We start from the raw sequence: 25,478 nt of genomic DNA on the forward strand, positions 1-25,478 counted from the left end.
GGAATGCACCAAGGTTCTGGACATTCTGTGGCCGTTCCCAATTCACAACCGCTGTTAGCTTCTTGAAGTCTGGTGCAATGCCATCCTTGCTCACCCGTCCGCCAGCAAATACTGCGCTTGACAAGAAAAAGCCTGATTTTGCTGCCGACAGTGATAGATGCTTCTCGCGGACTCGAGTCAATAATGTGACTGTATCTTGCAGCATCTGTTCGAAGTTATCGCCCGCCATTCCCCCATCATCTACGACCAGCTCAAATAGGAGTCCGACTAAGTCGCCTAGTGCGTCTGCTGTGAGCTGCGCAAATGTCGATGGCGCTCCTGTAAGTCCGAATGGCATTCGCAGGTATTTGAAGAATCCACGACCTTCGACATAGAAGCAAATGTATGGTTGATCTTCCTCTGCGATTGCGCACGCGTAGAACCCAGATGTAAAGTCGAATGTGTTCAGCCATCTGTGTCCACTCAGACGCTGTTGTTTCAGCCGAATGTCGCCCTGCGGCATTGGTGGTACCTCCGTGACTTTGTTCAGGTCGTTGAAATCCTGGCAGATCCGCCACTTTGGTTCAACTTCACCTTCCACTGGTTGGCTGTCTCCCGACGCCCTTTCCGGCAGCCCATCAAAGATGCTTGGGTATCCATTGGCTACGCACTCGTCATTGACACGTCGTTTTAGTTTGTCTAGTGTCAGGCCACCTCCATCGTGCGCTTTCTTCGCCAAAGTTGTCATGCCGCAACACTTGACGTCCCGGTGGTTAATAGGTGCGATGACACCCGCATCCAACATCTTGTCCACCGCTTTGTACAGGTACTTCCGCTGTGGTGCTGTCATTGGTCGTTGGCGGGGGTTAGTTCGGAATTTGGCGCTTTCGCGATTTGGTATGTTCAGTTGGTGCTCTGCTCCTTCTACTGGCAACACTTCCCCCCATTGACAACGCGAAGCAGTCTGCAAATGAGCGCAGGACATCCTCTACGCGCCCACGTTCTTCAGTTGTAAGATCTTCGCCTATTTGAATCTGGCTCATTATCGCCTCGACACGCTCCGGCAAGAATGGGTTTGTTTTTGCGAGTTAAGATAGCAGGGTTGGATATGTCGACATTGATAGGCTGCTCTTGTCCCAATTCCGTTTCGTCCTCGGTTGTCAACCATATGTCGGTTTGGGCCAACAGTGGGTTTGTCTGTAACTCTGATTCAATATCGGGCTGGCTGACGTGTGTTGGTAGTCTATTGAGGATGACTTCCCTTGCGGGGGACACTACACTGTCCCCCTCACTGCTTGTGTGGTTGTTTCGGATGTTAACTGGTCCTTGGTGTTCATCCTGTACATCGTCATCGCAGACTGCATTTGGGCTTATACAGCTGGTAATAAAATCTACTCGCCTCGCGGGGGCTGCGCGCTGAGTCCCCCGAGGTAGTATGACGCGCTCTTCACGTACGGCAGGGCTTTGTATCTCTCCTATTCTTTCATCAGCTCTATTGACTATGGTGCTTGGTGTGATTTGTACTCCCCCCGTGGGGAGCGCGCATTGACTCCCCCGAGGACTTGTGCGCTTTGTGTACTGTGGTTTTTCCGTCCCCATTTCTCCCTCGCAATCCACCCGAATTCCTGCACATGTAGTTTTATCATTGCCCTCTCGGAAGAAATTTTCGTTTTGAACTTGCCTCGCGGGGGGTGCACAAAACCCCCCCGGAAACACTGTGCGTTGCTTGATATCAGTTGTATAGCCAACAAGATTCCCCGTTTTCTCGTCTTGGGTCAGGAACTGGTTTTCGACAGATGTCGCGTTTTGTCCACTCGCATTAAGCCACAATGTGTCTGTCGCGTAGTCGTGGACTGCATGAAACGCCTCCAGCAGTGGCTTCCCAAACAGCATGGCCCATGCGCCTTTGCTGTCGAATATCTCGAATATGCCGTCTTGTTTTGACCCTGCAAGTTCGACTATTCCTTGCCACGTCCCCTCTGACGCGACTACTCTGCCATCGGCCATTCGCAATGTTCGTGTTGACCTTGCAGCTGGCGCCAGTCGGTGCTTCACTTGCTTGAATAGTCCCCAGTCAATCGCGTTGATCATAGCTCCATCGTCGAAGACTGCTCTGATTCGGACTACTTCTCCCTTGGGCCCCGCCAGTAAAACCTGATGCACAAATGGCACTGATTCTCGTTTCTCTGAGCTTACATCTCCCACCGCATACAAGTCAATCGTGTCGTTATTTGCAAGCGAGTACATAGTTTCTGTTGATAAAAGAGAATCAGGCGTTACATTGTCCCCGAGACGAGCCTCCGCAACCTTGGGGACTTGTGAGCATTTATCAGTGTTCGTGGTTCGGGCCACCGGCTGAGCACGCTCTAAGCCGACGGCCCTTCCCCTTTTCCCTGTTCTCCGTACATCTCTCCCGCCATCTGGCCATAGGCATCATACATGCCAGGTATCATGCCCGGCGGCGCGAACATGTACACTGGCTGGGCCGCATATGCGTTGTTGTGACGTTCGGGCAGCGCGATATATCGAACTGGGACTGGCTCTCGACCTCCTTCCTGTTGCGCTTGCCCTGCATCTCGGTATATGCTGCCTGCAATTCTTCGCCACTTGTTTTCTAGCTCCGGCATCGATGGGTTCTGGCAATTTGTTGCCAGGTGTCCTGTGAACCCGCAGTTAAAGCATGCCCTGTGTGCGTTTAGAGCAGCCGAGCCGGGACGAAGGGGGTACGGTTGGTATTCATTTGTGCGTCTGTTTTGCTTGCCAATCCTGGACTTGAGCTTGGTATGCTTGCCGACCTGCCTCGTCGTTCTCGTAGTGCCGCGGGATGTTCTTCTCCAAATCCGCTAGCCGTTCTGCTGCCGGCCGATTGACGCGTGGTTGTGCCATCGCCACTGGCCGTTGCGCCATCCCAGCTCGTGCGTATGGTGCCCCATTAACAGGTCCAGTGAAGACATATGGATACTGAGCTTGAACTATTCGTTGTAGCGTGTTTGCTGGTGGCGTCGAATACGTTCTTGTTGTAGGTACTTTCGGAATATTTTGCTGCTGCTTCTGTTTCAGGAATTCGATTTTGGCGATGAGTAGCGCATTACATGCGGTTTGGAACGCTTGCCAATCCGTGTATGTCGTGCCTGGTTCCAGCAATTCCTGCATTACCAATGGCAGTTTCGTCCGCACTTGGTCGATTAGCAGGCCTGCCGTGTCGGGGATTCGTTCTGCGATCTCCCTCATTCGCCTTGCCCACACTACATGTCCCCACTGCTCAACTCCTCCGTCTTGAATCTTGGTCCCAATGTCCTCTGCCTTCAGCTTCGCCGCCTCCTCCATGAGCTCTCTCACAGCTTGTGCGCCCGTCGCTTTAACGTGAACGCGTGGTGGCCATCGTCTTTCGAACTCAGTTGTCAGTCTCGCCCATGAGAGCGCCACCGGCGGGTTTGCGGCTGCAGCTGCTGCTTTCTGCGCCATCAGCCAATCCTCGGCCTGGCTCGCCGATGCGACCGAGAGTTCGAAGTGCTCGACTTTTTGCGCGTCAGTGAACGCGGTCGTGCGCTTCAGAAAAAACCTCTTCATCGCCTTCAAAAAGTCCTGGGGATTCTCTCCCGGTCGTGCATCGCCATAAAACACAACCTCTGTGTCTGGCATATCGTCGTCGTCGTCTGGTGTAGGCTGTGGTTGTAGCCTCTTTTTCGATTGGGGTCGTGGTAATGGGAGCGGATGTGGAAGCGGGGGATGAGCTGATGTTGATGAATCGGGGCCTGCGGATGGTGATGGTGGTAGTGGGATAGATTCTGGTGTGAGGTTGAATGTTGATATTGACTCCCAACCCACTCCGATTCCAGTGTAAACTGTTGGTGGTGGTGTTCTAAGTCCCGTCTGGTCGCGACTTCTCGGGAGATATTGACCGTCTGGTCCTCTTGGTTGTACTGCTTTTGGCGGCACCTTGTCTGTAGGCCTCGTCGCTGGCCTCGTGTTTGTCGCGTGTTTCGGTGTCGGTGTCGGTGCGGTGCAACAGTCGGTGGTTAACTTTGTAAGCCGTCTTTCGGTGTGACGTCGTTCAATGTCACCTCAGGCTACCCCTACCTGGTACCTCTTAGGCTTAATCGAACCCACGGAACCCTGGGCCTAAGAGGTACCAAATCCATGGTATCACCCATGGGGGTGGTACTATCCACAAATTGTGGATGGTACCATGGGTGTCACACAACCCATGACCATGGTGCCATCCATGCAGCCTTGGGTGCATCTATGGCCGTGTGGATGGTACCATGGTGCTTTGCCTGATTTGGGTGGCGGGGTGAATGGCTTGTAGCTCGCTCAAAACTGGCTCAAAAAATAAGCGCTTTGGTGCAGCCGGTAGGTCTCCTCCTGGGCTCTTTGATCCAATCACCTAGTGATGGGGAAGTTGCTGGTTTGACTGGAGGATGGCTTTTGCATATTTTGGGAAAAATACCCTTGCAATAATTTTTGCCTTGGCTTTTGGGTTGTCGGCTTAGCACTAGAAAATGAGATGTTTTTGCTCTTCAAAACAGGCCAAGTCTCATGAGATTTGCTGGGCAGACTATGGAGTTTTGAATATTTTTTTCATTTTTCTGGCTTTTGATTAGTTGGCAGTTCAGGCATGATAGATGGGCAGTGGGCAGCCTAAAGTACATGGAAAGTGATGTACAGTATGTGTGGAGTATGGACTACATGCCCCCCCCACCCAGTTGGCCATGCTCCTACCCCTTGGACTTTGCAGGGTATTGGGCACTGGGAGCCGATCGGCTATCACTGATGGCATCAAGCCGACCGGCATGTTTGATTTGGATGCATCCATGGTGCCAGGCAGATGGGGCCATGGATGCATCCATCGCTAGGCTTGATACCATGCATGGATGCATCCATAGGTAGTTTTGAAATTATTTGTGGTACCATCCATCTCACATGGATGGTACCACAGTCATGGTTAATACCATATATGGATGCAACCACAGTCATATATGGATGCAACCACAGTCATATGTGGATGCAGCCATAGGCAACTTGAATCAAACTGTGGGTACATCCATATGGACATGGTTGCATCCACATATGGATGGTACCATAGCACATGGTTGCATCCATGATATGTTCCAAATTGGGACATGGATGTATCCATGGGACATGGTGGCATCCACACTTCCTGTATGGATACATCCATGGACCAGTGGTACTATCCAAGGCCTATATGGTCCTCTATGTCCCTGGTAATACCAAGTAACCTTACATCTCAGAAGGCTTTCAATATGTGGAGAAGAGTGAATTCTATAATAATTTATCAATCAGTAGGTAATGTCAGATATGCAGTATATATGAAACTAAGTACACCACTAATGGGCCTGTAGCTGATGCACAGCTGTTGTTTCCAGCTGGCACTGGCTTACATGACACCCACCTGGCAGTAGCTGTTGGCCATGAGAATGCCAGATGCACGATCCAGAGGCCTGAGGACCTCCTGGAAAATTCCGCACTGGATGTCAATCAGATAATTGATAAGCTTTTTTTATGACAGCGCTTATCTCGCGCTTATCTTGTGCTGTCTTCTTCCCTCTTCCCTCTTCCCTCTTCCCTCTTCCCTCTTCCCTCTTCCCTCTTCCCTCTTCCCTCTTCCCTCTTCCCTCTTCCCTCTTCCCTCTTCCCTCTTCCCTCTTCCCTCTTCCCTCTTCCCTCTTCCCTCTTCCCTCTTCCCTCTTCCCTCTTCCCTCTTCCCTCTTCCCTCTTCCCTCTTCCCTCTTCCCTCTTCCCTCTTCCCTCTTCCCTCTTCCCTCTTCCCTTCCTTCACCACTACCCTCTACTCCTCTTCTTCACTACTTCTGTTCTTAGAATCATGCATTTCTATCTATCTAATATATTTTGTGCTTTATTTCCTATTTGTGGCTGCTGAAAAGCCAGATTTGTCAACCTGTACTGAACCTGAATCACCATCAATATCACTTGATAGCCGGCTAAAGCTGGTGACAAGTTGGGTCCATTTGTGTAGAAAGCTGGAATCCAGCTTATGACAATAGTGTAAAGCTTTAGCATGTCTATTTTTCAACTGAGAATGTAAGATATGATCTTCAGCTAGCCCTGATGGATGATACTAGGAAAGAGATCATCATTTAAGGGGCATAACAGCTTGCCATCATTTATCCCATTCAGCTATATCATTTGTCGCTATTATCTCAATTTAGTCACTGCCAAGCATGCTTGAATACTAAAAGAGACAGTATTTTACAGATATCTAAGAACTATGAATGTAGAATGTACCATAGCCCTATAGATTAATAACCTTACTAGCTAGGATTGAGCTCTACTACAAGGACAAGAACACTACTGGCTACCAGATAAAGAATACCCAAATAGTTAATATCTACTTAGACTGCTAAAACTTACAAAAGCCATTCTTCATTCTTAGATAGGATAACACTGATAATAGTACTACAAGAGATTCCCATATTCAACTCTTGCATTTTACTTAAAATTAAACAATGACTAGTTGTAATAGCTAAGACCTCTCTTTCATCCTCTGCCCAGCTACCTTTGCTATGGTGAACTTATTATTGAATAGATGGATAATACTGATAATCGTACTAAGAGAGATTCCTAGGTTCAAGAGTTTAAGAGTGGAATCACACTTAAAATTGCTCTTTCACCCTATTCAGCTACCTTTATAATACATTTTAGGTGTTGAATCGATTACAGGAGAGAGAGAGTGCTACTAGAAATTTAGAGCTCCTCTGAAGGTCTGTTACTCAGTCTATCAACCTTATCATTCATATAAACCACTTCACACTCAATCTGTCTTTTACTATTCCCCAGTTCATCCCAGAAATCAATTCAAGTATGTGGGTGTGTGTGTATACTGAGTTAACTGGACTTGATCCCTTCGGATCTATAATCAACTAGCAGATTACAGCTAGACTGCATATATCATGAGTCATAGTATTCATAGGTCTAGAGGGGAATCACTAGAGATTACATAGCTAAAAGATATGGTATGAGAGATGTGAACTGTAAGATGTGTCCTAATAGAAGCAACTCTCTGTATGTACTTCCAACTTTAACTTTAGTGAGAACTCCCTATCTATGAGTAAGTTATTGACAGATTGATATTAAAATACTAGGTATGATAGTCAAACTTACATATGGTTAGTAAACCTATGATAAATATCCATTATGACAAAAGAGTCAAGACAACTGAAATCAGACAATAAGTGCACCTTATTTGAACCCAATTAGTTGTCAAAACATGGTGTCACATTATTATGACTTAATTGCATTTTGTCACTGATTTCTGATATATCAGGTACACTTTGGTGCTGTCTCTGATTTTTAATATATATGATCTTATATCTTGTGGCATATTTAGTCCATTTAAAAAATTGTTAGCTCATATCAGCTTTAAGTTGAGTCCAATATGATAACTCAATATAAGTATTCCCCAATTTTCTAAAGATCAAGTCTACTTTCCTAGAGTTTTATTGCTATTTTTATGAGTCATTGAAATCTACATCTTTTTTGTCCAGTATTTTAATATATATGTTTTTTTTTTTGTCCACTGTTTATTATGAATCAATCCTATATAAGCACCTATTTTTAGGTGGAAATCCTGGTATGAATAATAATCACATTGTTAGGGGAACCTCCCCTTCGGTCCGCCAATTCCGATTCCAATCCGATTCTGACTCCAGTAATCACATCACCGCCTCCATCAGGCACATCACTGCCCTTCCCTGGAGATTCCCCTGGGACCTGGCCTGTATGACATGGCACAGGCATACTGCTCAGAGCAATGATCACACTTGGTGTGTTAAGAGTGTAGTATATAGTTCAGCTACCTAGCAGGCAGACCCTTAGGGTTTCTTCTCTTTGGATCCTCCCTGCTAGGTCAGCTTCCTTTGTATTTGCCTACCACTATTCACTCTTTGGATGGTACCACAAATAATTTCAAAACTACCTATGGATGCATCCATGCATGGTATCAAGCCTAGCGATGGATGCATCCATGGCCCCATCTGCCTGGCACCATGGATGCATCCAAATCAAACATGCCGGTCGGCTTGATGCCATCAGTGATAGCCGATCGGCTCCCAGTGCCCAATACCCTGCAAAGTCCAAGGGGTAGGAGCATGGCCAACTGGGTGGGGGGGCATGTAGTCCATACTCCACACATACTGTACATCACTTTCCATGTACTTTAGGCTGCCCACTGCCCATCTATCATGCCTGAACTGCCAACTAATCAAAAGCCAGAAAAATGAAAAAAATATTCAAAACTCCATAGTCTGCCCAGCAAATCTCATGAGACTTGGCCTGTTTTGAAGAGCAAAAACATCTCATTTTCTAGTGCTAAGCCGACAACCCAAAAGCCAAGGCAAAAATTATTGCAAGGGTATTTTTCCCAAAATATGCAAAAGCCATCCTCCAGTCAAACCAGCAACTTCCCCATCACTAGGTGATTGGATCAAAGAGCCCAGGAGGAGACCTACCGGCTGCACCAAAGCGCTTATTTTTTGAGCCAGTTTTGAGCGAGCTACAAGCCATTCACCCCGCCACCCAAATCAGGCAAAGCACCATGGTACCATCCACACGGCCATAGATGCACCCAAGGCTGCATGGATGGCACCATGGTCATGGGTTGTGTGACACCCATGGTACCATCCACAATTTGTGGATAGTACCACCCCCATGGGTGATACCATGGATTTGGTACCTCTTAGGCCCAGGGTTCCGTGGGTTCGATTAAGCCTAAGAGGTACCAGGTAGGGGTAGCCTGAGGTGTCAATGTGTGGGTTCGAATTGCACTCTCGTCACCAAGATGGAGACGTGCGGGCGGACTGGTCACACGCGAATCGGACGTGGAAGTAACTGGGAAAGAGGTCTTTCCGCCTCCAGGCGTTACATCTGCCTGTCAGTATCTACATAATCTAATCTCTTCTTCAGCCCCACTCCATCGGCAGTTACGGACAACCAGTATATAGTTGCAGGTGGACCCTTAGTGTCAGGGGAGCCTCCCATTCAGCCCCTCGGAGACAATTCCGATTCCAGCCAACTCTGGCTCCGACTCCGGTCTGGCCCTCCATCTCGCCCGCACAATCACTGATCTGTCAATGCCCTCCCGACGGTCGCCCTGGGACCTCACCTGCAATGCCACCCAGGCCTTCTGTGCCTGACAGCGGCAGCTACGGACAAGCAGTATATAGTCAGCTACCTAGCAGGCAGACCCTTAGAGTTTCTTTCTTTGGATCCTCCCCTGCTAGGACCTTGATCTCAGGCCTCCAGGGTTGCTCTTACAGTTGTATAGAAATCTTGTCCAGACAGGATATAAAGTATTTTCCAGAAGTGCCTAGAATTATTATACATTTAACAACCACAAGAAAGACCACATACTTGGAGATAGTAGTATGAGAGTGCTGAAAACGCTCTGCAACATGATCAATAGCCAAACCAGTGACACAGATGTAGAGGAAGATAGCCAAAGACTTGTCAAGCAGAATCAGTGATTGTTGAAGCTGGATCCATGGGTGTGATCTTCCCTTATCTACTGCCTCCTCGATCAATGTTTCTGATTACCTGCTTATATACCATGTATTGATAACTGACATAATCAAGTGTTTCTTTCTTTCATCCTCCAGCCAGCCAGCCTGTTTCTACAGTGATTGTTCTGATTCCAAGTAGCCCATAGCACAAATCTGGACAAAAAGTGCTAGGAAAACATGTCTCCACATACCCAGGGCAATGTAGATCCGGTCTGGATGCTTGCTAGTTAATAGCTCATTGAGCCATGCTCGCCCAGTAAGTGTTGAATCATGTAAGTTTGTTTTGTTGTACTGGGGTTCAATATAGAGAGCAACTCCAAGTATGATATACTGCAGCAGTGGCATTACCATACAGGCAGCCCATCTAGCCTGTGCAGCTGGAGCTCTAGGTTGTGTAGGCATAGGGAGATAGTGGAAGATGTGTAAGTTACACAGAAAGTCACGGGCCATCAATTACATTACATTACAGCGACATCCAGAGTGGCTCTAAGTGGATAGAGACTTGAGTTTCACTGCTATTGGTGGGTTATTACATCTAGTTCAACAATATCTTAAGTATTTATCTTAAGGTATCCTAAGATTTTTTTCACATACTAAAAAGAGGGGTTTATATCTAAAGTCAAGTTAACCCCAGAAAAATAACAATAAGGTATCTGAAAAATGAGATATATTGAATCAAATTGCATTGAATATTGTAATTATGTAATATATATGAATGTTATGTGTCACACCTATGTTATTATGAAAATTGTTTTAACCTGTCATACATATTTTTTAGTATTTTTTCAATTGGTCTGTCATCTCTGTGCCCAGAGTTTCAAAATAAGGAAATAGTTCAAATTCCTATTTGGTATATGAGGTCATGCTAAAATTGCCATTCAAATTAAGTAAAATACTATATTTACTGGTTAGCTATGCTGGCTGACAAATAAATTGTTATTGATAAAAGACTTGACTGACTATTTGTTATGTTATGACTATACTATATTAATGTCACAGAATATTCAAATATAGTAAGATGGATGATCACAGTTATCTTCACAGTCTATGTACTGACTATTAGAATTGTACTAATCTTAGTCTGATGTAGCTGTCAGGAGAACCTTCCTTTTGCCCCCCAGAGACATCTCCAGTCTGTTGTCAGGGGAACCCCCAACCCACCTTGGCATCTGTCCATCGCATCTTGGCATCAGACACCTGTCCATCAATTACCTACATGATGCCCAAGATGGTCGTTTTGTCCACCGATAGGAATCAATGTAGGTAATGCATCAGAATCTGCAAGAAGATCCTCCTGGGACCTAGCATGCGATATGGCTCGGGCATATCATGGAGCAACGATCATTCTTGGCGCATCAAGAGCGCGGTATATAGTTGGCTACCTGGCAGGTGGACCCTCAGAGTTTCTTCTCTTTGGATCCTCCCCTGCCAGACCTTGATCTCAGGCCTCCGGGGTTGCTCTTACATCTGTCTCCAACTCTGGTGAGTGCATCCCTGCTTCCATCAAGTATATCACTACCTGCCCTGGAGACCCCCCCCCTGAAACCTAGTGCACAACATGGCACTGGTTATATTGGCTCACTTGATTTATAAACCCCAAAACCGGTTTATAAACAGGGTTTCGGTGGCTATCTTTATCAAACTGCTTGATAACTCTCAAAATTTTTAAAAACCCACTTGAAGCTCTACTAGTAAAACTTTATTTCAGCATAAGAGCTTATTAGCAGCCTCAGATTTAACAAAAAATAGCGTGTAGATCTAAAGGAAATCCAAGTGTTTCATTGCTCCACTAGGAAAATTTGGAAAGAAAATGCGCCGCAGGGTGGCCGGCCGTAGAGCGGTAACGTGATGTTGACAGAGGCCAATGCTCTCCTGTTAATTCCCTCATGCCTTCCGTCTGACGGAGTCTGCTATGTCACATGCCTCTGGGCAACGCATGCTGCTGGGGAGAGACAAAAGCTGTCGAGTGATTCAGCAGCATCACCGGCGTCAGCGCCCGGTCGCCCCATATTCGGATGACAGGAGCGGGCCGAGCGGCTGATAGCAAAACTCTCAAGAAAATCCGCTCCACCCCTCAAATTTTTGGAAGGAATATAGAAGGGAAATAGAAAGAAAAAAAAACATGTTTTTTTCCAGCAGCTAATAAGCTCTATAGCACATTTGGGGGTCATCCCTCCATATTAGAAAGTGCAGCTGTAAAATGGAATTAGTAGGTGAGATACTATTTTCCTCAATTTGAATAGCATTTTTTGGTGTGACAGACAAGGGGGGTTCAAGATCCTTATCAGGCACATGGGGTAGGGGGGAGGGGGGGGGGTCCCCAGGGGGTAAAAAAAACTTTTTATATATAAAAGATTTGGGCCTTATATGGGTGTAAAGACACTGAAAATATAGTGCATACACTCTCATTTCTATAGTTCACAACCCCCATACTTATATCTATATACTTTCGGGCCCATGAGCCTGGATAGCACACCCTATCACAGGCCCATCATCAGGTAATGGATGAGAGGTGAACATATTGAACAGTGATATGGCCTGCCATGTGTATTTAAGGGTTCCAGGTATATAGATACCTACACACATACATATACAAATACATAAATTTTTTTGAAAAAAAAAAAGTTTCACAAAGATTAAATTTTTATGCCAATTTTTGATCGCATCAGTGGTCACATGATGCTAATCGTGGGAACATATTACCCTATATGGCAGGAGGGGGGGAGGGGGGGTCCCCGGAGGGTCGGAAAAAAACTTTCCGACCCTATATCCGTGATTCGGATCTTGAACCCCCCTTGGTGACAGAGTCAAATACTATATCCATATACGGAATAGATTTTATAAACTGACACCTAAGACTATGTAGCTGGTGACATCCGCAGTCGGTGGCGCATAATATACCCTACTAGTAATCGTTACTTGAGCAATATACATAATAATGCATTATATGATAAATTATAACTAAGTATAATGTCCGTCTGTCCAACGCAAGTCCAACGACTACCAAAGGAAAAAAGGAATCTAGAACGCCTGAGGGCCATCTTTTTTTGTATCGAACCTGATCGTGTACTGAGACTTGCTGGGCACATGCAGCGGGTGCGGCATCGACCCGTCGTCCGAGTCTTGCTGTCTCGTCGATTCGGCCATCTTCAACGGGGACGGTGATGGCCCTCGCTCGCTGGACTGCTCCGAGGCACGCGGATCATACGCGGGAGGAGGTAGATGGGGTATGTCGCCGCGCACCGATAAGGACAGCGGCCTGCCGCCGCTCGCTCGCCAGCTCGCAGCGCTCGCTATCGCAGCCTCCCGTCTTAGGTTCTCGAGGTCCTTCTGGGCGGCGACTTTGTCGTACGATGGTGTGCGTAGATAGCTTCGCAGACAGCAGAAGGTGGCGCACAGGACAGTTATGCCCACGATTGAGACGACGACGATGATGGTCACTCCGTAGCGTCCTCCTGGGAGAGACGAGTGCGGATGGCCATGCTCTTCCTTCGTTGGCGCTGAACGTGCAATCCTGTCGATAGAAGGAAGTCCATCAGTGTGCCTGATTCGACTCCGATACTTGGGCCGACGCACCCAAACAATGTAGACGCCGCTAATAAAACCAGTCGTAACAATCCCGGCATGGCGAGGGAAGAGCGCAAGAGAGTCTGAGAGGGAGCGATTAGGAAGGGGGAGGCGAAAGACGCGGGGACCGCTTAAATACGGGTAGCACCCACCGCATGAGCCTAGCTTTGGCGGTAGGGTCCATAAATTCAAATCCGTGGTTGTCACGTCAGGTGATGTTGTCACAGATGGCCGAGACTGCGATCAGAACTTTCGGGGGACGGATCGCAATGTAGAGGAGCTCCCGAAAACTCAGTCCCTTACCCTGGGTGATCCGGCGGAGACTTGATTGGAGCATAGCCACGCCTGGATGTGGACGCTGTGCTTCGAAACCGGTTTCGAAGATGAGATTTGCGCCAGGCACCCTAAATGCCAAGAAGATGCATAACTTCGCTGCGAAGAACAGCCAACAGGTCAACATGTTCCAGGATAGGGACGCGGAAAAATGCTGCCATATATCGAATCCCGTCAAGGGTCAAGTGTGCCTTGACGACCCAATGGCGATTCCGTCAACGTGGGTGACATTGCGCCTCCAATCCGATGCTCCAATGATCTCAACGCGGCCTTGGTCCGTCTTTCCATTAGACACTCCCTTACTGTAGACAAGGTATAAACCGAATAGATAATTCTCCGCGGGCTGCGCAGACCAACACTCGTGGGCCAAGATCCCTTCCTTCTTTCATATTGTCGTTCATTCGTTAATCCCGCACCGGGGTGGGCACGACGATCGCGATCGTCTTCGTTACGACGACGGTAATGCGCTCACTGGGATGCCATGGCATTAGGCGGCAGGATCTCAAACAGACAGGGGACACCACTCACGTTACAGTGGTGGTCTTGGTCTCTTCGGTCTTGGCAGCGCCGCCTTTATTGAAGACCTCGAGGTTCTGTGGCAGACCGTCGGGACAGGTGCTTGCGCCGGAGGAGAATGAACCGTCCTGTTCAGTCATTCAGTTATAGGATAGAGGAAGCAGCTACTCATGATTACGCACCGCAGCGAAGTACTGGCATTGTTTTGCATCCTCGTACGTGCACGACGAGAATTGGCCTTCGTCAGCGACGCCGGACGCGAGGAGAGGCGACCCATTGTCATCCTTGTCGGGGCAGTTGACGGTAGGATCCAATGCCCGGCGCAGTGGTGCCACCCGCCGGATGGGGACAGTGTTAGCGAGGGTAAGGCACAGCGCAAGCGTGAAAGCGGTGGTGAAGTAACGCATGGGAAGTGATTGTGGAGGGTTTAAACGAGGGCAGGCGGTTCGGTGGTGTCGGAAGTACAGTGGGGGGGGGTATGTGTGTCACAGGGAAAGAACGGCAATGTGGAGAGCGGAAACAGGCGTCCAACCGGTGGAGGGCGTCTAGCGCGAGGCCTGCGTTGAGGGTCAAGGTGAAGGGCGGAGGAAGAGAAGAGTGGGAAAACAGAGACCTGACAAGGGCGAAGAAGAAGAAGGGGAAAAGGCCTCAGTGCCAAGCCAAAGGTCATTCGACCGGTTAAGTATCAAGTCTCATTTTGATCCGCATGTGAGAAACGTATGGTCATCAAGTGATGCGCACCAGTCCGGCAGAGAGCGCCGCCACGCAATGCCGCAGTGATTCTGCTAGAAGGTGGACTACAGCTCAAAAGCATTCGTGAGCTCCAATGTCTTACCTTCTTTGCTTTAAAGCTTCGTCCCCCCCAAAATAGTTCGCTCAGAGTCAAAAGGCACAAGACACATCAGAGATCGGCGACAACCAACTGTCAGAGCCAGTCGAATTGATTGTGCTCATCGTCGCCGCCGCGCCCATCAACACGTAAGCCTAATGAGGACGAGCTCCGACTAGACTTGCTTTGCTTCGATATCTGGTTATAAATCACAGTTCTAGACACAATCCGTGTGGAGGCCGTAGAAACGGCAGCATGACTCGCGAGCAACTGGCAAGTCTTCATCCAGAACGCGATGCCTGGCGACTCAACTCCTTATACAAGACGTCCGCAGCACCGTCAACGTGTCCCTGTCCCCGACGTTCTTTTTGGAAGTGGTTGGATATTAGAAAGGCGACATCTGTGGCAGGATTCAGCAGGAGAAACTAGAATCGCACTGCACCTTACCGAGACTTTGCTCAAAATTCAGCCGTGGGTCGCAGAAACTCTGGTATCGCAGGCCGAGCTCGTCTTCGCTCAGTTCCATGCTCCCGCCAAGACACTCGGTCACGCTGAAGCCATCCTCGGCAAGCTCGCCTGTGAACTCGAGCGAGACGCCGCCGAGTCTAGAGTTGCACTCGGCGTGGATCCGCAAGGAGGCCGTCAGCTCCGCGATGATAGTGCCAAAGTTACGGGTCTTCAACCCCGTGGAGGAAGTCAGAGTGCTAGCAAGCACTTGAGCAACAATGATGAGAAGGATATAACAAGCATACTTTCCGTGCATTGGATCGCAAATCCAAACAACAGGATGGTTCGTTTTTTGAACGGCTTGGATGTGGCCGGCAAGGTGATCTTGGACCTGATGGCGAGTCAGGCTGTGAAGGTGAGAGAGCAGAGCGACCGCACCTTCCCCGCGCCATAACGCGTAATGAGAGTAACTCTCCCCGCTTCTTTGTCGGGGTTTACCACTATGCAGACTGGATTAATTTTGACTTCAAAGACAACGACAAACACACCATCCAATAGCCTGACTAACTCGTCGCCCTGCATACTCGGACCCACTTTGATTCCTATCGGATTCCTAATGCCCCGGAAGTACTCGACATGCGCTCCAGTAAGTTGTCGAGTACGATCACCTATCCACAGGAAATGCGCAGAGGTATTGTAATGCGCTGTTGGCGAACTATGGGCCATCGTCACGCCGGCTGGGACCGGCAGAAGACGAGTAAGAGCCTGCTCGTATTCGAGCATTAAGCCCTCGTGACTGTGATACATCAAGCGTCTTCACACGAAGGCTGAAAGAGCTTGCCTTGTGTAGAAGTCAACTTCCCCCACCGTGCCCCTCGCTCCGCCCTGCTCGAAAACAGGGCCATTCTCGACTCCAATGGTGCGACTGAAGTCTAATGCGTCCGACAAGCTATCTACAATTTGCTCGAATTCCTTGCTGTGGCGAAGGAGTCATTGCTTGGGTCAAAATAGCGAAGAGGAATCTGATACCGCAGAGATGGTGAGCGAACATGGCTCAAAGACCAATCGCGTGGGTGGTGAAGTGACGCAAATCCAGAAGTAAGCAGTCCGCGAACATAATTGAGCGTCGTGGTCGAATGGAAATATGCACTACGTGACGTTCATTCGGACGGACATATACTCCAAACTCAACAAACGAACCTCAAAAGCCGCTCTGGATTGGGGTTGCGGTCATTAGGATCGAGACTGAGGAAAGGTTAGCAGAGTAGATAGACCAAAGGAAGGCACCTTGCCCGTTGACGTTGTCTCCTCTATCTAATCGTCAGCAATCACCATCGCACATGAACCAAAACTGCTTACCGAAAGCTAAGGACAACCTTTCCGTCAATAGTCTCCTTTGGACTACTACGCGGCTTTGCATATTGACCTGCGATTCGACCGATTCGCACCTGCGAGCATGAATTTATAAAATAATCGAGAAGATAACGGTAAATAAGCTTACAACAGGCCGCCGTGCGCCCCATATGAGGATCAAAGAGAATGAGAGTATAAGGCCAATCTTAGCCGATATATTTTCCTGTCATTGAATGAGTAATTTCCGAAAGGAACGAAATCGTCGGGCATACGTGTGTGCAAGCATCAAAGCTTTCTGCACCTGGATATCGTAAACGCACCGCCCATATGACATGAGTAGTAGCTCACAGTCCCCTGCATGCAGCAGGAATGCCTCGTTACGCTGCACCATAGCTAACTGGTGCCTCAAACGCTCGATCTTCGTGGAGACGATCAATTCACGAAACTAGATTCGGAAATTGCAATCGCACTTCAGACGGCGTTACCAATGGCGGCAACCGCTCGATCTTGGAGAGAACCCTTCATGTCCTGGTCAGTGCATAAGCCAATGGATACTGGGTTGGACACATACTTGGTCAGATGCGCGGTGTCCTCGTACTCCACATCCTACAGAAGTCACCGTTTAGACAGCAAAACTAAAGGTGCGGCGCGAGTGCAGTACCTGGGCGATTGGTTTCGATTTCCATGAGGATGGCGACCAAGGTTCGGTCGGGGACATGGTGAGCAAGGAGAAAGTGAGGAAAATGTCAAATTGTGACGTGGCGGAAAATGACTCATCCGAGTCGCATCACCGTCCGGTCCGAAGGCCCGCGTGATTAGGTGGTCTTTCTCTCGGCTGTAGAGAGCTTGGTAGAGAGTGCGTTTCAGAAGGAAGGACCGTCACGGACGACGGTCCAGTGGCCATGACCTTTGCGTGCCTTCTGTCCTTGCATTCTCTGGTAACTGTCGCTGAGCATTGAGCAGCTTGGCGTCGGAGGACATAACGATGGCATGTCCAAGTAGGTAGGTAATAGTCGATCCATATGTGTAAACCAGACCTCGAAAAGCAGAGGTTCCTGTATCTAATGCAGCCCGGGCTGGCTCGCTAATGCCCACAATGCATCCCATAACTCCGCCCTCCGCTGTTGTGCAAACACCCATTATTCTTCCTGTGCAATGACTCTGAGCCGAGCGAGTTTTCGATTCCCCCATTTTAGAGCGCAACGCAGCCTCAAAACCCTATACCACCTGGCGGGTCGAAAGAAAACATCATTTGCCCATTCCCCCCAAAGTATCAGGCAGAACCGTGTTTGCAGTTCTGTTGGGAATAAAATGTATAAGCCAGTCAGCGTCGAAAGGATGGGCAAGGTAGCTGGCGGACCTGATGGGATGTTTCCTTAGGGTCCCTTTCCACCCCCACAAGGCCACCAGAGCCACGCCCAACAAACAGACAAGGCTGACAACGACGGAGATGATGACCCAGTGGGTCACTTGCGATAGTTGGCTAAGAGAAGGGGGAGCGACGGGCGTGGCGGGGGCTTCGGAGAACAGCGACGCTACGAAGGAAGATTTTGAATACACGATAGTAGATAGAATAACACGCACACTTTTCGAGGAATGACGAGGGCATCAGGACCAACAGCATGAGACTATTGTTATAAGGAACCCTAAGGCAATGCCTGGGCGACCCCCGCCTTCCAATATGTACTATTGATAGTACTTCGATCCGGCCCAAGATGTAGATAAAGGCGGTGGAAACAACTGGAGGGCTTATCAGTCGAGAAGGAGAACAAAAGTGAAGAGAAAGTGCAACACAAGTCCGAGCCTTGCTGCTTGAGCGGGGAAGAACGACATGGAACAGAACGGAGCAGAGTTGGGAGGAAGAATGAACAGAAATTTTTACTCACTCGGAGCTTTTGGACAACTCATAAATGGACAATTCCTATTCCGATTGGGAAGACTGGGAAGATGTAGCAATCGAGACTGAAATGTGGCCGAATGTACTTCAAAGACCGGGATTCCATGATAGTCGTGTCGTTTATTCCTCTATGCGTGCATTATGGGTAGCGATATGGTAGTGAGATACTCGAGCGACCAGCTGAAGATTGGGTTATCAAACACATTGCGATGGAGAGAACCAGTATAACGCACGGAATCCAACACGCTCTTTAACCCTGCCCCAGTCAAGGCAGACGTAGCCAGCAGTGGCACCTCCCCGCCACAACGCAGTTTCGTCAGTCCTTCAATGTCCATCGCTGCGGCTACGTCCTTCAAGCTGGGAGTGCCAGCGACATCGATTTTGTTCACCAGCACAAATAGCGGGAAGTCGGGGTCGGCACAGGTCCAGGTTTTGGGAGAGGTGCATAGCCCATGGAGTGTTTCTTTGGCCTTGTCCAAAGAGGAAGCGGGAGCGGTGGATGTAGCGTCGACGATGAAAAGAAATGCATGCGCGTGAGGAAAAGCTGAGGACGAAATCCAAAGTCAGCGCAAGAATGGTCGGTAACGAGCGGTATAACACACACAACGGCCACAGGTTGCGCATCCTCTCATGTCCACTCGGGTTCCAGAAGTGGATGCGATGAGAACCATACGACACGTCGACTCTGTCGAGTGCTGCCCAGTTGGTCAGCAGACGCAAGAGGACATGGGTTTTGACATACCTAGAGTAGGGCTGGTTGGTGGAAGCTCAGGCTGCTCGTCTGTTGGGACTAGAAGACGGCTGAGTAGACTAGTGCAGCCTGCACCTTCGAGTCCGAGCATAACCACCGCTATTCAATGTTGTAAGTTAGTATGTGAAGACCTTGAAGGCGTAGTACTCAATGACATACTGAATATCTTTGGGGCGTTGGGCAGTAGCAGGTCGGTCGCCACAGCATCGGCGGATGAGAATGCGGCGCCCATTCCCGTTGCGCGCCGGAAGAAGCTGGGGAGATGGTGGCAGTAGAAGTCAAGAGCAGTTGATCACGGAATGGGAGATGATGACCACAACTTGAAGCTCGCTTGAAACTTTCACCAACTGCTTCAAACCCAGACGATGCCTGTATTCACGCATACCGTCTCAACCTCTGATCTATTACCGTCGCCTCTCGCAGATAGCAGCCACCAGCGAGAAGCTCTTGCACGCATAGAAAACGAGATCGTTCTTCTAAGCCAACACTTCGACAAGGTGCAGGCAATCCTTGCCGAGTTGAAGAAGGAGGCTGCTGCGAGGCTGGCCCGCGTCATTTACCCAGTCCTGACTCTACCGGTCGAACTCACCGTCGCGATATTTCTTCGATGTCTCCCGCACTGGCCACGACAACGATACACCGTGCCGTTAATCAACTGGGCCCCGCTCGTTCTAACTCGGGTGTGCCACGCATGGAGGGACATTGCAATAAACACGCCTGAGCTCTGGAGGTCTATTTTCATCCAGCTTGCTGCTAATACCGAGCTGACGGATGCCGAATCTGCTTCGAAGAAAAAACTTGGCCTTCAACAATGGGTTGCGCGGGCAAAGTCGGTTAGTATCGCGGTCCAGCTGCAGGTATGGGCTCTTCACCTTATCAATATGTTCTACCAATCTCACAGCTGCACCACAGCAAATTTCACACGATACAACCATAATACTCCCCGAATTCATGATGAACCCTGCGCAGAACATCAAGTCGCTGTGTATCGACTTCTTCCCCGAGGGTATCGAAGCGGTGTCTCAGATTCCTCGCACGATTCTCTCCCAAGTACACCATCTGGACGTCTATCTCGCAGACTTTGTCCGCTCACCAAACATTCCTCTGGCCCGCCTTTCTGTCCTGCACATTACGAATAGCCTCCCATTTCCGGAAATCGTTGGGGTCATGAGAGAGTGTCATGAGCTCACCGAACTTCGTGCTAATTGCACAGCGAGGCGTCATTGTTCGAATAACTCCCATGATCCTCCCAGCCAGGACTTGTACGATCTTCATGTTCCCACTCTGCGGGTTCTGGATCTTATGGTCGACCATCAAATTAGTGAAGAACAACTGCTGTTTGGCTCGCTGACACTCCCGAATCTGGTTTCCCTTTCCCTGGATACTGCGTACAGCACGCATACGACCTGGGACTTGCAACTTTGTAGCTTGACACAAAGGGCTCCTCGCATCCGGCACCTCAACTACAGTTTTACTGATCGTGATTCCACAATCCAAGTCCTGAAACTCCTTCCCGATCTCGTGTTTCTTGGGGCGGTCTTCAGGAACTCCGGCCACAAGCACGTCGAGCCATTTCTCGGCTTGCTGGGACGCTCTGCTGAGCTAGATGTTCCAAATATGCTCCCCAATCTCCGTGCCTTGCGTATCCAGCTTGAGGGCTCCATTTCACGCCGTAGCTATCTTCCATGTGGCCTCGCGGAAGTCATCGACATGTGGGGGATCCTGGACATTTTAGCCGCCCGGCGCCAGCGACCCCCAGTGCACCATACAAGCACATTGCGGTCATTGCGGGTTGCGGTATCGCAGGTCTCCCCTCCCGATGCTCTCAACCCGCTGCAACCAATTCCCCTTTCGCTGTCCACTGCACTCGACGAATATATGTCACATGGACTGGACTTTGCGATATTCCACAGCGATTCAGACCTCGTTTGGCCACCACATGCATATGGTGCATTCTTTCTCTTTCACCTAATGTACAACTTTCTGACCAACGATGCCGTAGCCGATAGGCTTGAAGATTGGGTTATATGGTGACAATGTGCCCAACGACGTAAATTGACATCATTCATGTATAGCCTACAGTGTCTCATTTTGTTTAACAGATTGTCTCTCATGTTACAGAAAGTATGCAGTTTCAATAGTGGAGTCGGAAGTCGTCAGACTTCAGTGCCGCCACCCTCATCTCTTAATTTAAACCTTGCCGTGAGCTCGTCAGTGGCGTGGCCCCGGTGCTGGCTTCTCCGGCTGGAAGCCTATCTCCAAGAGGGCTGTCATTGAAGAAGGCCGGTGAAGTCGTCCACGCTATCCGACTCGATCGTCCATTGCGGCCCTATCAACCGGACAGACGGCGCGCATGACGGAACTGGGGTGGCGGTTATCGAATTCACAAATACTAGTAAAGCATCCGAAAGAAATTCCCAGACTCTCCGTGCGACATGCGAGTAGCGACGCCCCGCCGCGCCACCGGCCGCCACTGGCCTTGGAACCACCTTTTACTGTTCGCGAGGTGACTGTCTCCGGTGTAGCTCTGGCGCCGGCGCCGCTTCCACGTCGGTTGCGCATGTCGATATCTGGATGCTCGAGTGAACTATATCTAATAGTAACATGCAGCGTATCGGCTTGTCGACTTCGAGTTCGACAACGAGACAAACGTCCTAGTGGTGGCAGAAGTTCCAGAAATTGGTGCTGGTGCCAGAGGCTCGGGACTTGCGGAAGGATCGGACGTGCCTGCTGTAGATATCGGTTAATGCGGGGGTCGTCTGCAACCACGGTGAGTCCTTGACGTTGTCCAAGGCGAGTACAGGAACGGGGGTGGTGTGATGGTATAAGTAGCTCTGCTCGCGCCGGACCGCTTCTAGTTTTGCACTACTTATGTGCGCGCACGGATGCAGCAGCCCGCGGGAGCCCGGAGCCGGGGCATAGCGCTTCATTCTCGAATCTCAACGCTTCCGAATGCAGATGACGCGTAAATCGGGTGGGCGAGCCTCGGTCCCGGACGGGACGCGGAAATTACTCCAGAGTATGCTTCTAGCGCGCAATACGCGGAGCCGTCAAAGAAGGGGAGGAAGCACGACTCGGACGCGGACGGACTTAGCGGACTCCGGAGGGAAGCGGTCATCACTGTCGAACCGCCATTTGGCTGGTCTATGTCCAAGCTGCAACTTGAAGCCGCCAGAACCTGCATATCTGGACGAGCTAGCAGTCTTCGCGTCTAGAAGTACTGGTCGAGCGCCGATCCAGATCGTGAGCACTCTACATTCGGTCATTAGTGTTGTCCAAAGATACGATACGGAAAATATATTTTGAATATATCGTGTGAAACTTGAATAGAGCTAGCTTATTGCCAGCTAGCGGGGCGAGGCACGAGCCACCGCTAGCGTTAGATAAGCTAGCGTGGGGAGTGCTCGGCCAAAGCCGACACTGACATCATCTTTTAGCGGCTGACATCATTTCAGCGCTTGCTCGACACCACCATATTGTGTGGCTTCAAGACTTTTTTGCGCATTCCCTTCTCACTCTACCACTCTCTCCTGCCTTCCATTCTCTTCTCTTATGTCCTTCCTTCAAGCATACCAGCCTTTGTGGCTGGAATTCACCTCTAGGACGTGCTCTGACCTCAAGCATTGGTTAGGGCTTTCCCTTGGGTGGAGAACTATCTTTGGCTGTCCCTGGGCCTTCCCTGAGGGACAGGGTAGTTCCTGTCAACCTCCTTCCCATCAGGAAAAACCTCCCTGAGAAATTGTTTCAAATTTCATAAAATTTCCGTTGGCTAAGAAAATTTTTCCAAAATTTTACTAAATTTTATGAAATTGTCCAAAAAATCGGAAAATTGTCTAAAGTATACTTAGTACAGACACACCGGATTTGGTAAAATATCCCTTGAAGTAGAAACTGTGCTAGATTCTGGTAGAATCTAGAACCAAATCAACCTATGGAGATTTGCCCAAAATATACATTTTTGAAACTGAGAATGATTTTAGTCAAATATATACTAGTTTTAGGCAGTCTGAGATGAAAACTATCTATGGGACTGAAACTATGCCTGAAATGGTTGATATCTGTGCACATATATTTGGTCATGATATCACGCACATCAAATGTGGCGAAACTGACAGTGAAACAAAGGATTTCACTGACAGTTTCAGCACAGATGATACAAAGGAAATCAGCAGTGGAGAAATGCACATAGAAACAAAGAGAATCTATGTGCATTTCTCCACTGCTGAAACTGTAGATTTACAGTACAATGAAATCATTGTTGAAATCTCAAATTTATTCATGCCAGAAATTGTGATTAAAACTGCCAGTATATACATTGGAGAAATTGTAAGAGATATTATATGTATATCAGTGACTTGAGAGTCAACCCTCAAGTTAACCCTCAAGTCAACCCCAAGGGTCTGACCTCCGGTGTAAGGGCAACCCCGGAGGCCTGAGATCAAGGTCCTAGCAGGGGAGGATCCAAAGAGTGAATAGAAGTAAGCAAATACAAGTGAGGCTGACCTAGCAGGGGAGGATCCAAAGAGAAGAAACTCTAAGGGTCCGCCTGCTAGGTAGCGGAACTATATACTGCGCTCTTGACGCGCCAAGGTTGATCGTTGCTCCGTGCAGTATGCCTGCGCCATGTCGCAGGCCAGGTCCCAGGGGGATCGCCAGGGGGGGGCGGCGATGCGCCTGACGGAGGCGGTGATGCGATCACCGGAGTCGGAACCGGAGTCGGACCGGAATCGGGATCGTCTCCGAGGGGCCGAAAGGGAGGTTCCCCTGACATCACCCCCCTTTGAATGCGGCGTCCCGACGCATAGACCGGAACGGAATCGAGTCGAAGGTTGCGGAGGCGATGTGCCGTGGTTTGCCAGGGTACTTACGGTAGAACTCCGCGATTTTGTCCGGGGCGAAGACGCGGTCGAAGCGGACCCACTGGTCGTGCGACGCGTCGTAGCCTTTCCATCTGACGAAGTAATTCAGCCGTTTATACCTCACCCTTGCGTCCAAGATCTCCTCTACTTCCCACTCCGGGACTCCGTCCTCGAGGTCCGGAGGGGGCTGGTCGTAGCCGGGCGTCCGTCGAAGGGGTCGTCTTGGGCGAGCTCAAGCTTGACGACGGGGAAGACCGGGTGGAGCTTCGAGTAGCGCGGAGGGAGGTCGAGCTTGTAGGCACCTTTGCTGATCTCCGCGACTATCTTGAACGGACCGAGGCGGCGGTGGGAGAACTTCTCCGAGGGGCGAGTCGTCCTGATGTCAGAGGCATCCAGCCAAACACGGTCGCCAACCTTGAACTCCGGAGACGGAGTGCGTCTCCGGTCGTAGTAGCGCTTATACTCTTCCTTGGCCTTAGTGAGCGGCCTTGGCTTCGGCAACCCCAGTGGCAATTCGGTCGCGGAACTCGTTCACAGACTCCATAGCGGAACGGGCTCCGGGTTCAAAGCCCATGCGCGGAAGCCGTCCCGTGTCCGTCATGAAGGGGACTTGCTGCGTGGATGAGTGGACGTGGTTGTTGTAAGCGAACTCCGCGGCCGGAATCAGCTCATCCCAGTCGTCCTGCTGATAGTTGGTGAAGATCCGCAGGTACTGCTCCAACTCCTGGTTGACGCGCTCTGTCTGACCGTCCGTTTGCGGATGATACGCGGTGGACGTGGCTGGCTTGATGCCGATTAGACGCCAGAGTTCTCGGGTGAAGTCCGCGATGAACTGTGAGCCACGGTCGGAGACGTACTTCTCGGAGTCCCGTGATGGCGCCAGACATTCCGGTAGTAGAGGCGGGCTGCTCCTACTGCGTCGACCGTGGTATGGCACTCGGAGAAGTGGGCTCGCTTCCCAAGGGTGTCCACGACGACCATGATCGCGTCGTACCCATGGGCCTCGGGGAGCTCGACAATGAAGTCGACGGAGACGGTATGCCAGCGCTCCGGGGTGTTTCCGTCGGGTGTAGCTCTCCGTGGGGCAGTCTCCGGAGCGCCTTGGTGCGACAGCACAAGTCGCAGGTCGCGACGCACCGGCCGATATGGCGAGACATCTGAGGCCACCAGTAGTTCCGGGAGACCAACTCCAAGGTCTTGAAGCGACCGGCATGTCCGGCGACTCGAGTGTCATGGCAGAGCTCGATGATGCGCCTCCGGAGGTCCTTGTCCTTGGGCACGACAATCTTCCCACGGAAGTGGAGAAGACCACCGGAGACGGCCCACTCGTCGGAGCGTGAGGAGGGGGGCCTCGAGCTTGACCTTGGACCTTTAGGAGTTGCCGGGCCGCTAGTGCGATGGGCTTCTC

The 25,478-nt window shown here is 49.9% G+C and overlaps 5 protein-coding genes across 5 annotated transcripts; 1 reads left to right on the forward strand and 4 right to left on the reverse strand.

The window, feature by feature from the left end:
- Positions 1–12,539: 12,539 nt before the first annotated feature.
- MIND_00293700 (uncharacterized protein) lies at positions 12,540–13,144 on the reverse strand (the record flags this gene model as incomplete). The annotated part of the gene is made up of 2 exons (XM_037359799.1): positions 12,540–13,032; positions 13,095–13,144. 2 exons carry the CDS (start codon positions 13,142–13,144, stop codon positions 12,540–12,542), a joined length of 543 nt encoding a protein of 180 aa, XP_037222684.1.
- A 678-nt stretch (positions 13,145–13,822) lies between these two features.
- On the reverse strand, positions 13,823–14,341 carry MIND_00293800 (uncharacterized protein; the record flags this gene model as incomplete). Its single annotated transcript, XM_037359800.1, has 3 exons — positions 13,823–13,889; positions 13,947–14,062; positions 14,117–14,341. 3 exons carry the CDS (start codon positions 14,339–14,341, stop codon positions 13,823–13,825), a joined length of 408 nt encoding a protein of 135 aa, XP_037222685.1.
- A 703-nt stretch (positions 14,342–15,044) lies between these two features.
- MIND_00293900 (Phospho-2-dehydro-3-deoxyheptonate aldolase) lies at positions 15,045–17,281 on the reverse strand (the record flags this gene model as incomplete). The annotated part of the gene is made up of 16 exons (XM_037359801.1): positions 15,045–15,163; positions 15,211–15,467; positions 15,516–15,601; positions 15,649–15,710; positions 15,759–16,006; positions 16,031–16,186; positions 16,240–16,359; positions 16,411–16,455; positions 16,485–16,520; positions 16,570–16,658; positions 16,712–16,786; positions 16,836–16,864; positions 16,912–16,981; positions 17,034–17,082; positions 17,135–17,169; positions 17,225–17,281. The coding sequence occupies 16 exons, from the start codon at positions 17,279–17,281 to the stop codon at positions 15,045–15,047; spliced, it is 1,533 nt and encodes a 510-aa protein (XP_037222686.1).
- A 1,299-nt stretch (positions 17,282–18,580) lies between these two features.
- MIND_00294000 (ADP-ribosylation factor family-domain-containing protein) lies at positions 18,581–19,491 on the reverse strand (the record flags this gene model as incomplete). The annotated part of the gene is made up of 5 exons (XM_037359802.1): positions 19,371–19,491; positions 19,203–19,310; positions 19,063–19,155; positions 18,694–19,004; positions 18,581–18,640 (listed from the first exon to the last, which is right to left on the reverse strand). Exons 1-5 carry the CDS (start codon positions 19,441–19,443, stop codon positions 18,581–18,583), a joined length of 645 nt encoding a protein of 214 aa, XP_037222687.1. The 5' UTR covers positions 19,444–19,491.
- An 85-nt stretch (positions 19,492–19,576) lies between these two features.
- Positions 19,577–21,245, forward strand: MIND_00294100 (uncharacterized protein; the record flags this gene model as incomplete). The annotated part of the gene is made up of 3 exons (XM_037359803.1): positions 19,577–20,068; positions 20,124–21,159; positions 21,214–21,245. The coding sequence occupies 3 exons, from the start codon at positions 19,577–19,579 to the stop codon at positions 21,243–21,245; spliced, it is 1,560 nt and encodes a 519-aa protein (XP_037222688.1).
- Positions 21,246–25,478: the final 4,233 nt, after the last annotated feature.

Source organism: Mycena indigotica (assembly GCF_014461135.1).
Source record: "Mycena indigotica strain 171206Taipei chromosome Unknown Mind.scaff0003, whole genome shotgun sequence".
NCBI lineage: Eukaryota > Fungi > Basidiomycota > Agaricomycetes > Agaricales > Mycenaceae > Mycena > Mycena indigotica.